This window comes from Xiphophorus hellerii, chromosome 19 (assembly GCF_003331165.1).
Source record: "Xiphophorus hellerii strain 12219 chromosome 19, Xiphophorus_hellerii-4.1, whole genome shotgun sequence".
Taxonomy (NCBI): domain Eukaryota; kingdom Metazoa; phylum Chordata; class Actinopteri; order Cyprinodontiformes; family Poeciliidae; genus Xiphophorus; species Xiphophorus hellerii.
In genome coordinates, this window is record NC_045690.1 from 8036803 (window position 1) to 8052947 (window position 16145).

The 16145-nt window shown below is 37.6% G+C and overlaps 1 protein-coding gene across 1 annotated transcript in view; it reads right to left on the bottom strand.

Annotated features, from left to right (window-relative positions):
• Nucleotides 1-16145, bottom strand: part of eipr1 (EARP complex and GARP complex interacting protein 1) — a 52517-nt gene that overhangs the window by 30878 nt on the left and 5494 nt on the right. The window contains exons 3-5 of the mRNA XM_032546834.1: nucleotides 13357-13489; nucleotides 11289-11445; nucleotides 995-1094 (exon numbers count right to left, since the gene is read on the bottom strand). Coding sequence (XP_032402725.1) covers nucleotides 995-1094; nucleotides 11289-11445; nucleotides 13357-13489 — 390 coding nt within the window. The remainder of the gene's footprint in view (nucleotides 1-994; nucleotides 1095-11288; nucleotides 11446-13356; nucleotides 13490-16145) is intronic.

Genomic DNA, 16145 nt, shown 5'->3' on the forward strand with positions numbered 1-16145 from the left:
GAAGCTCACCATCCAGCATGTGAATAGCATGCAACCGAAGTTATGTTTTGTTTTTTGGGGGGGAGTGCTGTTATTTTTATAAAGCATAATCATATATTTAAACGGCCCAGTCAAAATCCAGATCTAAATAAAAATGTATTGTTCACAGATTCTCTCTTTCTTGTTTGATTAATCTGCAGCTATTTTTCAAAGACTGAACAGACATTTTCGTTTCAAGACATGCCAAGCATGTAGGCACAGCTGAAAAGACTTGCAGCTTTCATTGTAGTAAAAGGCATTTCAACAAAGCATTTCGTCAAAATGGAATAAAAATGCAAAAACCTCTGTGAGGTCCTAACATGTGAAACTAGAGTGACTTCAATTTAGAGATGCTGGCTTCAGGTTCATTAAGATCAGTTTCATTCATGAACACTCTTTTATCACCATACAATTTGAATTAGGTTCTTTTTTTAAGTTTCTTTCTTCTCACACATTTTAAACACAACATGAATACAGCTGTGCACAGAGAGGAAAAGTTCATAACTCGTTTTGTGCAAGCCACATGACTGCGTCCTGTTCATCACCATGTCTTACGAGGACAATTATTTCTGCTGCACAGCATGATTTCACCACATTATATGCAATAGAGTCAGACAGCACATAATTCTTATAAAAATATCACAAAGTTTCTGTATGTTTTAAATGAGAAAAACATTGTACAATTAAACGAACCACGCTTCGGGCGAATAATGCAGCGATGGACTGATTTCTCAGTTATGACAAGACTCCTACTATCAGCATGGAGAAAAAAGTGTGGCTATTACAGGAGCTCTAACGTAGATCTTTGCAAATACCTTTTATGAACATGTGTGAATAGTGTAAGCAGCTGTTTTGTCAGTGAAAATATGTTTCAGTTAAAACCAAGAAAAAAAAATAAAAACTTGGTTCTCAAATAATAAGTCTGCTACTGTGTAATCTGTGTGAATGTGATTTTCAGTTTGTGTGCGTCTCATACCGTGGCTTGTGTGGAGCTCTCCTGGAGGTCCCAGAGCAGTGCATGGTTATCAGCCAATGAAATCACACGCTTGCCATCGCCCATGGGCTCCCACAACACGCTGTAAATGCAGAAGGACACACATGCAGCTTATAAACACTCAGAAGACCTGAGTCATGGTCAATAAGAGCACAGAGTTTGGTTATATTTACATGTAATCCACACAGTGTAACAGAAAGATGTGATCTACCACATTGAGGTAATGGCCTACTACGCACACAGTGGCCTACTGAACGCACATTATTATTAGCACTTTATAAATTGCTAAATTACACAATAGAACCATTCAAATTAAAACATAAATAGACTGCTTTTAATTAACATTTGCAACTGGGGGTCAACAGTTTTATCACTAATGAAAACACAGCAACAGTATAAAAAAGAAGTTTTCAGTAAAGTCTGTCACTTTTATTAGCTATAAATTATGTTTCAAGCAGATCATGAAAAAACACTTTAAAATCCCATTTGAGGTGCCTTATTTGGTTTTTAGTCTCTCATCAATTCACAGGAAATGTAAAATAATGTAATGCAATGTTATTCAAGAATGACATTGTTCCCCCGGAAATCTTGGTAAGCCCGGTTGTAGGGGCACTAGAGCAACAGCCCACTGTGTTTTTGTGTAAAAAAATAATAAAAGTTGACAAGAAATTTAAGAATAACAATATAATTACGATATTGGAAGACATTATTGAGAATACCCAAGCACTAACTATAGAAGAATAGAAGAATTATTTGTAAACATGAAGGGTCCGCATGCAACCTGGATTTAAACCGTCACCGGTTGCTATGGTTACCTGCTGTTATCTCGCTGTTTTAGGATTAGCTAGCATATTGTCAGGAAACAACTGTTTATCACAGAGTGATCAAATAAGTTATGCTAGCAAACTGATTAGTGAATGGGATACAATGACCCAAATGTGTTACAAGCCAGTGAGCGAAATAATGAAAAAAATGCCCTGAATTTTAGAGGCCAGACGTTAATTACTTAGAATATTTCAAACAATTTTGTTATGGTGATATCATCTGCTCCTAATGAAATGCAGTGAGTTTCTCTATTTAGACAAACTAATCCATTGTGAGCAAGAATGCTGAGGGTTTTCCTAAAACTGTAAATTTTCCTAGAAAATAGGGGTCACGTTTATTGTGAAAGGGGTAAATGAAATACGATCATTTCTACCTATTTTGGTCACAATTAGAGACCATTTTGACTGAATGCAATTTCATGCTAGTCCAGTAAAAAAAATGTATGGCCAGGCAAAATAAAAATAGATTCTGCTTCTGAAAGACCATCGCAGTGATTGGTCACCCTTAAAGAAAAATCTCATGACTTTTACAAATGTGAACACTATGTACCACATAAAAATGAACGTAGTTGCAGCCATCAAGGCAGGTGCTGGACTAAGCCATCAGAAATCAAAAGTGCAGCAGGCTGAACGGGAGGCAGTGCCAAGTGCAGAAGTTCTGACATCTTCAACAGATGGCACAAAGCTGTAGGGAGTTGCGCCAGGCAGAGGTGATCCTTCAAAATCGTCCATTTTGAGTGAAAGATGATGTGCATAATCCACGGTGAGTAAAAATTCAGAGATGCATGACTAGCACGTAAGTCTAGTCATGCGCAGGGGAATGGACGGCACATACACTCTCCCACAGTTAAATGCCAAAGTAGGTAACTTTTATAAAAATGTATGTTTTATATATTTGTTAACATATTGCAGCACTATAGTATGAAGGTACACTGCCTGGCCAAAAAAAAAGTCGCCACCAAAAAATGGTCACACTCTCTAATATTTTGTTGGACCGCCGCCTTTAGCTTTGATTACAGCCTGCATTCGCTGTGGCATTGTTTCAATAAGCTTCTGCAGTGTCACAAGATTTATTTCCATCCAGTGTTGCATTAATCTTTCACCAAGATCTTGTATTGATGATGGGAGAGTCTGACCACTGCGCAAAGCCTTCTCCAGCACATCCCAAAGATTCTCAATGGGGTTAAGGTCTGGACTCTGTGGTGGCCAATCCATGTGTGAAAAAGATGTCTCATGCTCCCTGAACCGCTCTTTCACAATGTGAGCCCGATGAATCCTGGCATTGTCATCTTGGAATATGCCCGTTCCATTTGGGAAGACAAAATCCATTGATGGAATAACCTGGTCATTCAGTATATTCAGGTAGTCAGCTGACCTCATTCTTTGGGCACACAATGTTGCTGAACCTAGACCTGACCAACTGCAGCAACCCCAGATCATAGCACTGCCCCCACAGGCTTGTACAGTAGGCACTAGGCATGATGGGTGCATCACTTCACCTGCCTCTCTTCTTACCCTGATGCACCCATCACTCTGGAACAGGGTAAATCTGGACTCATCAGACCACATGACCCTCTTCCATTCCTCCAGAGTCCAATCTTTATGCTCCCTAGCAAACTGAAGCCTTTTTTTCTGGTTAGCCTTACTGATTAGAGGTTTTCTTACGGCTACACAGCTGTTCAATCCCAACCCCTTGAGTTCCCTTCGCATTGTGCGTGTGGAAATGCTTTTGCGTTCACAATTAAACATACTCCTGAGTTCTGCTGTTGTTTTTCTTTGATTTGATTTGACCAAACGTTTAAGTAATCGCCGATCACGATCATTCAGGATTTTTTTCTGACCACATTTCTTCCTGGAAGACGATGGTTCCCCACCATCCTTCCAGTTTTTAATGATGCGTTGGACAGTTCTTAACCCAATTCTAGTAGTTTCTGCAATCTCCTTACATGTTTTCTCTGCTTGATGCATGCCAATGATTTGACCCTTCTTAAACAGACTAACGTCTTTTCCACGACCACAGGATGTGTCTTTTGCCATGGTTGTTTAAGAAATGAGGAGTTACTCATTGCATCAGTTGGGGTTAAATAACTTGTTGCCAGTTGAAAGATAATCGCCTATCCAGTACTTATCCAATAGGAGGCTTGTACCTATTTGCTTAGTTAAATCCAGGTGGCGACTTTCTTTTTGGCCAGGCAGTGTATAATATAGTATGAAAGTATAATATGATAAAAATTGATTTCCCCTGCCTCCTCTCTGTGGTCCTACTGCCATGTGTACAAATATATACCACTTGGTCAGAAACAACCAATTAGAGCCAGAAGGAGGGCCTTAGCGCTCTCAATCAATCCCATATATGTGCTGCTCCCACCCCCCTCATTGCTCTCTGCAGGGCTACAGTTTCTTTCCACAGCAAAGCCTAAAATGAGAGTTCAAATTAGTGAAAGGGGGATGGAGTTGACTGACCTGGGGCCTATGCATATTTTACCCAGTTCCAAGTAGAACAGTCCAGATCAGATTTGTGTTGCTGGCTATTATGCATCTCACCTGCTGCAGTCTTCAGTCTTCTGCTGCAGTCTTCACTGATTATTCTGTAGGAGAAGTAAATTCATTGCCAATAAAAGTGACAACCTTGTATAAATGAGAGACTACTCATTGGCAAATCCTGCAGCCCAATTCTGTCAATCTAATGCCACAAGAGTGGGACACGTGGCTGCTTCACCGTAGCTAAAAAATAGTTTTTACTGCATACTTTACTTTGATCGCTCCCTGCATACAACCGTCTGCAGAGTATTGATTCTTTATTGCATGCCTCGTGGAGCCGCGAGTCCTCACTGTGCTCTACTTAAAGCATATATTATGAGCACAGGGCCACTTGCTGAGTTTTTCATTGCTCCCTTGTTGGCGACTGGATCACATCTGTACTTTTCTTCATTTCTCTTAGTTCAGATAGCTAAATAAAGATGGGAACAGTGACAAGACAGAAGAACTCAACAGACAAAGCAGCTCTTTAACTCCCAGTCTTACCAAGACCGAGACCTTCAAACGAGTCAAATATAACTATAGTCATAAAAATGCTCCTATTTCCAGTGTTAATTTAATGTTATAATTTTTATTTTAAAAGATAATTATGTTTCAATCTGGGCTGAATGCAGTGTAAATTTGGATTATTTGTAGGTTTGGTCGTCTAATTCTGACACAGCTATAAAACCAGAGTCGTGAGACGCTTAGTAAATGATGCCATTTATTTAGGAAGTTCATCAATTAGACACTTCATTTTCTTGAACTCATTTGTCAACCTGGAGAAGCCACAACAATGCTAATGTCTGAGAGACGAGGAGAGTGTTTGAGAGAGATAAAACAAATGACCAAGTTAGAGTTTGGTGTTGGACTGAATCCAAGTTTCAAATATAGATAGCGCCATTAGAAGAGGCGAAGCAGAGCGCTGGAGGGATTGGGAGAAGTAGAGGAGGGGCAACGGAGCTGTGTTTATTAGGACTGTAAATCTAAGGCTGCAGAGGGACAGCTTTTACTGCCCTCCTGAGGAGCAAACAGTCATGGACTCTGGATGCAAAAACACAGACATAAACACACCCAGCATGCAAACTTATTCGCCTTTAGGGCTGTATCACATTTACTTTAATTCATTTTCAGAAGACAAAGGAATATTTATGCCAAGACTCAACCCCAAAAATATTTTATTAGCAAAAACCAGTAGTTAATATTAGTTTTAAAACTAGGATTTCAGGAGCCAGAACTTAATCTGAAACAAACTGTTGGGGTCAAACCTGCCAATTTCAAAGAAGGGGTTTGTTTGAGAAACAGACTGGCTAAAGATGGACACAGACATTCATTGTTAAAATAAAGTTATTAATGTAGTTGTTTTTTCATTATGTTTAAAGAACAAGTCCATGCAAACTGAGAATAAATTACTCACAGATAGATTTACCTTTATCAGTGACACCCAGACTTTTTATGGTTTTATTTGAAAAAGAAAAGAAAGCTTGGTTTTCTTTCCACTACACATTAAAGTCGTGCAGCACTTTGTGGTGGTCTAAAAGAAAATTCAAAAAGACAGATATGGGTTCTGTATTTATGTGACTGGTAATAACTACATAGAAATTTGTGAAGTTTTTAAGATTCTTCTGGTAAAATGGATTCTTACTATAACTCACTAAAGGTGAACATTGGACCAAGAATAGCACAAGCCCAACACCTACAGCCCCATCTTAAAAACGGAACAGCAGGTGCCAAACAAGCAAGGAATGAGCCTATGTGCAAACAACTGCTAACACAGAAACCTTAAAATAAGACAACAGATTGCTACCTTCTCCCTGACACTGATGCAAAAACACACATTCATCAGGACACCATAGGGCCAATTAAAACATACTCACCACTTTGGGATTTGCACATCACATTTTTCCCCAAAGTATCAATTATCTTATGCAATAGCAGAGCTTCGGAGACAATTACTGAGCAGTGTCTAATATCGGCTTTCTTTCTTATTGAACATTGTAAGTTACATGCATTTGACCTTGAGTGTTGCAACAAGCTAGCTTCTGAAGCAGTATGTAAATACTGTCAGGGAGAGCTGTGGGGGTTTCACAACCCCATACATCTAAGTCGAGGGAAGGGATGCAGTTTTCTCTCTCTCTTTGTCTTTCTATATGTCTCTTGCTCTTCAGATTGTTCTCCTTTTATGCTGTGCTTTGCATGCGTACAAGTTAAATCCCAGTATGTACAAGACAAACACATCGGGTGTGGCTCTCCTCCTTCTGGACAGGATTTAACAGGCACACCAAGTAAAAAATGCTAAACTAAGTGACACCTTTTGCAAGTATGCAAATGAAGTTTATGAAAACTACTATGTGTGGCTCTTATTTTCTTAATTTCCTTTTCTCAAGATTTTGCGAATCAAGTTTCTGAAAAATAAAATTGCATTATTGTAGCAGAGTTTGAAGGTTATCAGACAGAACATTTTCTATCATGAGAATTGAGATGAGAAGGTCAAATCCAAACATAAAAACAAGCTCATTGTGTTCATTCAGGAACACTGAAGGATTTGGATTTTGGTAGCACTGTTGAGCTCTTTGTATGGTGGAAAAGTCAGAATTATTGCAAGAATTTTATACTTTATGAAATAAATAATTTAACTTATTTAAACAGTTATGGCTCCTATTAACAGAGCTTGGATGATAATTTACTCAGAGACAATTCCAGTGTTGCCTAAGGAGGTCAACACCTTATATCAAGGTGTTCATAATTATTAGGCAGATTCTTTCCTTAAGGCAAAATAGGCCTAAACAAAGGTTTAACTGAGTCTGAAAATTAAAAAAGAAAAAGTTACTAAATATCAGAAGAGCTACCAGGAACCCCTAAAATTCCAATTCTGCCATAACTACAACATATCTGTAGTACATATAACAAGATGTTCTGAACTCATAGAAATGGCAAAGGTAAGGAAAGCTGAAACCCGACCACCACTAAAAAAGGCACACTAACGCACGCAAGAAATATGTGAAGACAGGTTTTTCACAAGTTTTGTGGACTGATGAGAGTAAGTCAAAAATAGTAAGCAATTTAAAAAAAAAAATGAAGACAAGGTGAATATGTTGTAAATAACCTGGTTAAAACAACCTGTTCTCTACACAACAGCAGAAATTGGATATTGTTAAGAAAACTCTGGTTTTGTTAATACAATAATACATCCTACTTTATGCAATACACTCTTGTGCATGACAAGGAATAAAGACAGACCAAAACTTGTGATCTTTTTGCAAAAAAAGTAATAAAAGAAGCCCAAGACAAGTACAACCAAAGAGAAATAACTTTTGCTCAAAAACGAGAACACATGTTTCTATGACCAAATACACAGTTGTACCATAGCCATCTTCTTCCATCTTTAGAATTTTTTTTATTTTTATTTTTTACGCTCTGCCATTCCCTCCTAGCGTGCTGATTGGCTCAAATGGCTCCACATGAATCAATTTGGTCAACTGGCAAGACTCCCAATCGAAACTAAGTGCACAAAGAGGAATAAGAGGGCAAAAACCGCCATGGAGAACGCATAAACACACACACACACACACACAAATTTTGCCAGCATTTTTATTCGGCACACGCTTCACAACGGAGCACAGGCTCAAATGTTTGCTCGCCCAAACAATGAGGGGATTTTTGAGGAAGGCGAAAGGGTTATTGTTAGCGGGAGTGAAGGGACAGCACGCGTGAGCTAAACAGGCCGACACGCTACAGTGGATGCAAACACACATGGAGCAGGTGGACAAACATGCACGCAAAAATAAAGTAAAAATAAAACTCCCTAAAACACAAACTCTTTGTCTTTTCACACACAAGCATGCACAGATTGGTGCGAGCTGCCAGTATTATCAGAACAAGAGAGGATGTGTGCATGTTGTAGAGAAATGGAGGAGGCGGGCGGCACACCAAAGCCATCCATCTAGGGAAGCCAATAGTGCACAGCATAGGGTGCAGGCTTCACAGCATCCAATTCACAGCCCAACAAAACAGAAACACACACATATAGACCGCATGTGCACAGTGTGATGCCCTTGTGAGGGTTATAGCTCTCGGGGCGCTGAGATGGTGGTGCCCACAACCATCAATCTTTACCCCCACAGCGTCATCTGACCTGGTCTCTCACACATAAACACAAAGATAATTAGGTTTTCTGATCCCTAGCAAAAGTAAAATATTTGTAACTTTAATTTTAACCCTAAAAAACACAAGTCTTTACCCTGAAACAGAACTTGAAAGGAATGATTAAGAAACAAGCTCAACAAAACAAGCAAAAAGCAAAAATTTTACATCTCTGCATTTTTCTCTCAGCTTCTCCTCCCTCCCAATCTTTATCTCTACCTTGCAGACACCTGCTACAGTACGCTAACTGATTGGCGCGTCTAAAAATGATAGCAATCATGAGGCAGACGATGAACGGTGGAGTAAAAAGCGGAATGACCATCGATTTTCATTCTCATAGGCAGTGAGTTATGGCGAACAGCTCTGACTGTAAGACAAAAGGATCCAGCCGTGACTAAAATCCAAGATGTGGGCCAGTCAATAGTCAGATCCAGAGAAAAATAATAACACAAGCGCACAAAAGCAGCCGAGATGAAGACGAGATGCATTTCAGAGTATAATGGAGTATATGGCTGGTTCACTTTCTGAGGAACTAAAGGCTTGTCAATCTGTCTTCTAAGTTCTTCTAAACTTAAGGGCCAAATGTCATATTTTAGAGCGTAAAAATCTAAAAGGTTTAAAACATAAATATGTCAAAATTGGCCTTTTCTTTGTTTCTCATGGTTTTTATTTTATTTTAAAAAGACACCTTTCTTAAAGACCCTCCTTCAGAATCAGACATGAACTTTCATATTTAGTTGAAGACATTGCATATGATGCTGTATCACCAGAAAAATACATCAATCAAAATGGATTGATTTCTTGATAGAAAATAACTGTTTAGTGGTAAAATTTCAAATAGACATGTAGAAAATTATCAGTGACAAAAAAGAAGTAGAGAGATCAGTTTTGCAACAAAGATTAATTACGCTGCAAGCATGGGCCTACTACTTGAAAGTGAACAGACTAAGAAAACAAATTTCTCCTGACATGAAATCAAACTGGAAAGAGACAATGTCTTTCTTGGAAACACCTTTGGCCTCTGGATTTTGAAACAAGTTTGATCTAGGACTTAAGAGTAATATATAAAAAAGCAAAAATATACACTCAAATGATTTATGCTCAATAGTATTATCATTGTATGACTTGAATCAAGGAAACATATTTGTGTCTAATGTGTTTCTGCACTTGATGCAGTTAACCATCATTTTGCTCCTGCTCAGGCGCTCTGTTCCATCCAACAAATGGGGATCAGCTGCTTCCTGCACATTAGTTATGATTAGAGCTCAGTGATGACTTTGCTTTGAGATTTATTCAACTAGGACAGCCCAACACATAACTGACACTCACAGAATAAGAGAAGATTGTGGTTAAAATTCGACTTATGAACCATTCATACCCAAACAGCAAATGAGAAAAATGTATTTAAGAATGTTGAATGTTTTCCTAATAAACCGATGAGCTTGTTTTACTGTGTGAGCCATCAGCCATAGAGGTTAAACATTGAGCATTTCTTCCAGGGGGTACAACGGTGACACATCCATGTTGACTTTATGTGATTAAATAGGGACCAAATTTGGAAAGGTTCACCCTTGACATTGGAAAAGTCACCCTTCTCTTGGAGAAAACTTTTAGATCAATGACACAAAAATATCTGATGTGTATGTGAATGTCTGTTGTGAAACAACTCTTTTTGCAACAGTGAAGAAGAGCATAACATCTGGCTCCTCAACATTCAGTGACACTTACCTATGGTGCAGGACATCTCAAACTTGAACCTCAATGAAAACAAGGCTGTTTCGGTATTTGCCTATTGGATAAGTCTATTTATATACTTCACAGGTTGACATAGTTCGAAAATATCCTCCGTGATTGTGTTTCAACGAATAATACGCAAGTTTCATGGCATCTGATAACAGCAGAACTGGATGTGTTGCTCCATTGCTGCAGAGGGCTCTGCAATGCACTGTATATGTTTTACAGTGAGTGAGACAGTTGGAGCTTCGTTATAACACACAGAAAGCTGGTTCAGAGTAATTTGACATTCTTTTTCCACTGCAGTAAACTATCCGACCGATGGTATCGTGTTGAAATGAGCCAACTTCTCTTTATGAATCAGACCATGGACATACACAATGAGGAGAACAAACCAATTCTGAGGTAGATGAAAAACGGACTAAATTTTGCAATTATTTCGAATATTTTTTTTACTTGCTAGTTACCAAAAACATATAGAGAAGAACCGAAAGCTTTTTCAATCTGACTTACTGTAGGCAGTGATCACATTTTTGAGGGGCAAGCTTTTTTAGTTTTATTTGTGGATTTTCTTTTTTCTTTTTGCAAATTTTTCAATATGTCTATGACCTGTCATCCACAAGGGGGTGCTGCAACCCACTCAGCACTACAGCTTCCCTGTACGTAGATAACCATCTGGATTAATGGGATTTCTGAGAATACGATCATGATTTTACATGACTTTTGGTTGTAAATTGTATGTGTAATATCTTCAAAGAAAAAAAGACAAACCATGTTGAAGAGAAGGAATGACTTTCTAACTACACAACTAAAAGAATAAATGAGCTCTGTCGACAGTAAAGAACAAGAATTGAGACCAATATCTTTTTAGAAATGTAGTCTTTTTAGAAAGACTAAGGAAAGTCTGCCAAATTGTGGTAGAAAATACTTTATGCCTTAAAAAAACAGACATATTAAAACAAAGCCATTAAGTAACGAATGAGAGCAAATATAGTTTACCTTTTAAACACAAGAAGAATTTGATTTAAAAAACTTTCTCTGTTCAAGGTGAGACCTACCAGGCAGCATTTCTATGGGCACTATCGTCTAGATGACAGAGCAGCTCCAGAGTTTGAGGGTTGTGGGCAGAGTCATCAGGTGACTCGTGGCTTTCCGAGTCCCAGTTGGAGGGCATTCGCCATACTGCAGCACAGGACACCACCCTGCTGTCACTGGCTACCGGAAGACAACACAGAGACACAGATCTGATATTAAAGCTCAAAAACACACCTGAATGTGAGGATCAGAAAGAGAGACAGACCGCTGTTAATATGCTGTGATGTGGACATGCTTTCCTGCTAATCACACATCTAAAATGAGTTATATTGGCACATCCATGCCAGTGCTGGAGCTGCTAATTGGAAGCAGGAGAGTAAATGTAGAACTGGTGCAGTAATTGGAGTAAAAGTTTCAAGCTGGAGTGTAAAAACCAATCACAAGCACAGACAGAGAGCGAACCAGCCTAATTTCTTTTTGGTGTAGATATTGACAGTGTGTAGGCGGCTTCTGGGCTAAAAAACACTGGCATTAAGCCTATTTGTCAAATTAAAAAGAAACACGTGGCTGATGTTCTTGAGTGGTTTTAGACAACCTTGCTTTTGGAGTAATGGGCCAAGCAATCATTATGGAGAAAAGCCTGCTCACACGTTTTTGGTTGCCGCTGAAAGGCTGTATGGAAATGGTACAGTGACGCTCATGTGTATGCGAGCTCATGATTAAATATATTTTATGTGAGTGGGTGGTGTGTGCAGCAGCGCGTGTTTGGCTGTCCAGAGCGGCTGTCACCCTGTGAGCTGAAGCGTGCCGAACTCGGCTGACACAGAGTGAAAGACGACTCTCCTTCCCAGAGGTACCCACCCCGTGTCCCACCTTCTTTTACCCCATGTCCCTGTTTGACATGGCTGTCTTCTTCAGTATGATGCTTGCACAGAACTCTGTGTTTAGCCTTGAAAAGGCAGTAATTGAGATGTTTATTTTCTGAATCTAAAAATATTAGCTTAGCATTACTCTTTAAAAAAAAACAAAACTAGGATACGTGTCATCATCATGTTTAAACTATAATTACTGATGATGGAAACTACATTTGTACCACTGTTCAGCTTGAATGAATTAAGTAAAAATTGCTTAAAAAAGCTGTGAATTGACAGAAATAAAACATTTAAAACTATTACTTATTTATTCACATTGTTCCCAGTCATTTTAAAAGCAGTTTTAAGGTATAAACACAAGGAATATTATCAGATTTTCTTGGTCTATGTCCCTTTTAATTAAGAACCCACAAAAGAGAGAAACTGGATGGATACATTTTAAGGGAATGTAAGTTCCACTAAATCTTCTTTATTTCCTTGTGTTTTTATTTATATATATATATATATACAGTATATAGTATATACACAGTACAGACCAAAAGTTTGGACACACCTTTTAATTCAATGAGTTTCCTTTATTTTCATGACTATTGACATTGTAGATTCACACTGAAGGCATCAAAACTATGAATAACACATGTGGAAATATGCACTAAACAAAAAAGTGTAAAACAACTGAAAATACCCCTTATATTCTAGTTTCTTCAAAGTAGCAACCTTTTACTGTGATTACTGCTTTGCACACACTCTGCATTTTCTTGATGAGCTTCAAGAGGTAGTCACCTGAAATGGTTTTCACTTCATAGGTGTGCCCTGTCAGGTTAATAAGTGGGATTTCTTGCCTTATAAATAGTCATAAAAATAAAGAAAACCCATTGAATTAGAAGGTGTGTCCAAACGTTTGGTCTGTACTGTATATATATATATATAAATAAGATCCATGTTGTTTTCAAAATGCCATACATGGAAAGACAAGAAACATTGCGACAACAGCTTTAAGAAAAAACTTTAGGTTTAAAGACATAGAACATCTCCTGCACTTGAATAGGCCCTGTTTATTGTTGAGTTGTTGCTAGCTCGACTCATAACACAGCTAAAAGAGCAACTTGGCTCCAACACACATGTATTACAGATAACTGAGGTCATGCAATATAAGATTAACACAATAAGAAGAGCATGAATGAAGCAAAAAGTAACAGATTGAAACCGTAGAACTCACTTTTGTTATAGCAGGTGGTAAGTACAGCCTTATCAGCAGGACTAGCAGCAATGTGCCATATCTCTCCAGCTTGGTGCAGGAGGACATTCTTATTGATGATGTTATTCTCATCATCAAAATCAATGATGTGGATCTGAAACAGAGGCAGAGGCAGAGGTAAGAGATGGGCTCAGTGACAAAAAAACATTTGCTTCACACCCACCTAAATGTCATTCACCGTCTATAATTCCAAAAAAATGTCCTGTTTGATGCAATGGATGTCATTTTATTAGTTGGTTTTTTTCCCCTAATACATTTTAGAAGCAATGCTGCATTTGAGACAGTAATATGCATGCTTTTGATGTTACAGAATCAAGGTGCACCAAAAAGAAATTTGCAAAAAACTCATTAGTTGTTGGTTTTATTCCATAATATGTTATTTAAATGGGCTGCTAACAACTTCTCTGTATGAGGTCTTTAAATGTACACTTGAATTAGGACATGTATTGTAATTAAACCTCAAGAGCAGATGATGTTCTAGCTTTAATGGCACCATTATTTTATACGTCTAATTTGCTCCGTTTTGTAGCAAAGCTTTTATTTATCTGGTCATTTATGTCATTAAGAAAACCATTTTATGGTTATTATGGAAGGATAAACAATTTTTTAATGTCTCTGAAACCACCATCTACTCCATCGATATGGGATAACTTCTTCAAAAAAAACCTCCAAGCCGGTTAATGACATCACCAAAATTCTGTTATTTTTTCTCACTTGAGATTGACACAACAGCTTCAGCTTCATTAATCAAACTTGATAAATTTCCCAACTGAAAATGTATTGTTTTCCAATTTCCTTTGCTTAACTACTGTCCTTAAAGGCAAGTGATATGATGATTTTTGGCTTCAAGATTCACTGCAATGCCAAATTATGTTCAATTCAGCATATTTACATGAGGATAATTCACAACATCTCATCTTTACGAAAGACATGGGTCCAACTAATTTCCAGCTATGCACAGAAAAATGCTATAAGTCAAAATCCTGTCAACATAATTAAATCACATAAGCAGATTACATTCAACGAAACAGTGAAATTCAAATCTAAATACAGATCAATTGAATCCAGTTCATAATGCCTGTTGGACAGAAATGACCTGTATAAAGAAGTCCAAGCTAACTGCATAAAACCACTGAGTTTGATATTGATATGAACTATGTTTAAAAACAAATTTCTGTGTGATTTCACTAAAACCAAATGACGACCAAATAGTTTATATAAAAGTTTGACCAAATATCTTTTGAGTCAATTTTTAAATCAAAAAGAATGTGTAATAGTTACACATTTTAAAGGAATGCAAATATCTTCCAGTTATTTTGTTATCACTAACACACTTCTTGCTTGCATTATTTAACAAATATAGCTAAGACAATGACCAGATATTTCTATAAAAAAAGTGTTTCCTAAAATCCCACACGCTTAGAGGGACATGTGGGTGGGCACATCTTGTTATTTGCTTCTCTATTGTCTTAATGTATTAATCTTTTAATAACTTAGTAACAACAATTTCTGGGTAGTTTGAGAACTTTTGTTTTTCCCTTCTAACCATAACAACATGTTTGCATATATTTCCAAAACCTAAAGCAGACAAAGTAATTAGAATATTTTACAAACTTCCTGTAAACATCCTAATTAAGAACTTCTGACCTCAGATCTCTCCTTGAAGAGAGAGATTAGAATGCTTCTTATATAATTACCCTGGAGAAGCATTCTGAAGCATCCCACAAAATCCTCTCCACCAAAGCTTTGACCAATATAAAACTCAGCTCCACTTCAGAGGGTTTAACAGATCAAGCCATTCTGAATGGGACACTTCACTCCATCTTTTATGAGCCCTGCAATGTTACTCGCATGGAAGAACTCCCATAAACTCATCCAGTCATGAGAGAAGCTAATGACTCAGTAGCTAGTAGAACAACCTTTAGCAGCAATAACTTTTAAGTAATCCTTTTCGGTGTGACTTTTTCAGTCTCTCACATCATTGTAGAGGAAATTTTGGTCCACTTTTATGTACTACGTTGCTTCAGTTCATTGAAGTTTGCAGACATTTGTTCCTGTCAAAAATATCTTAAAGTCCCACCACATCATTTCAGTCAGGTGGTCTATAGTAAGTGACTGTAAACTTTTCCAAGCCATGGCCCCCTCAATACAGAATTAGCTTTAGGCTGTGTACCTGTTTTGCAAACACAAAGACAATTCCACAAAACATTTAAAGAAGATGAGTATTTCAATAAGTTATTTAAACTAGTAAATCATTGAAAAACATTAGATTTTATGATAAAAATTACAATACAATATATTAAAGCATATGTCCATACTACATCTCATTTTTAATTAATTCAAAAAAGTACATCAAATTAAATGCTGATGTGAAGGGTGAATAATATCTCTCGAATAAATTGTCATCACAGTATCAGTGTTTGCATTTTTTATATCACAAAGAACAATTTGGAGTGAAATATTGTCAGCTAGTAGTATATTCCAAGTCTTATGAACTTTACTTTCCCATGCTAATCTAATATTTAGCCAGTTGGACAGAGTTTCTTGGGAGCAGATATTCAGCCAGGACACAAATGGCATTGCCCATAATGCTAAAGGTCACAAAGTGTTGGAAGCACAGAGAAACAGAGAGGATAAAAGAAGATAGGAACATGTCTGCAACTGATTTTGTCACCATTTTGTTTACTAATAACATGCAAGAGTTTTCAATCTCATGCAGCCCTAGCTGATCTATGTCATTGACAAAGACA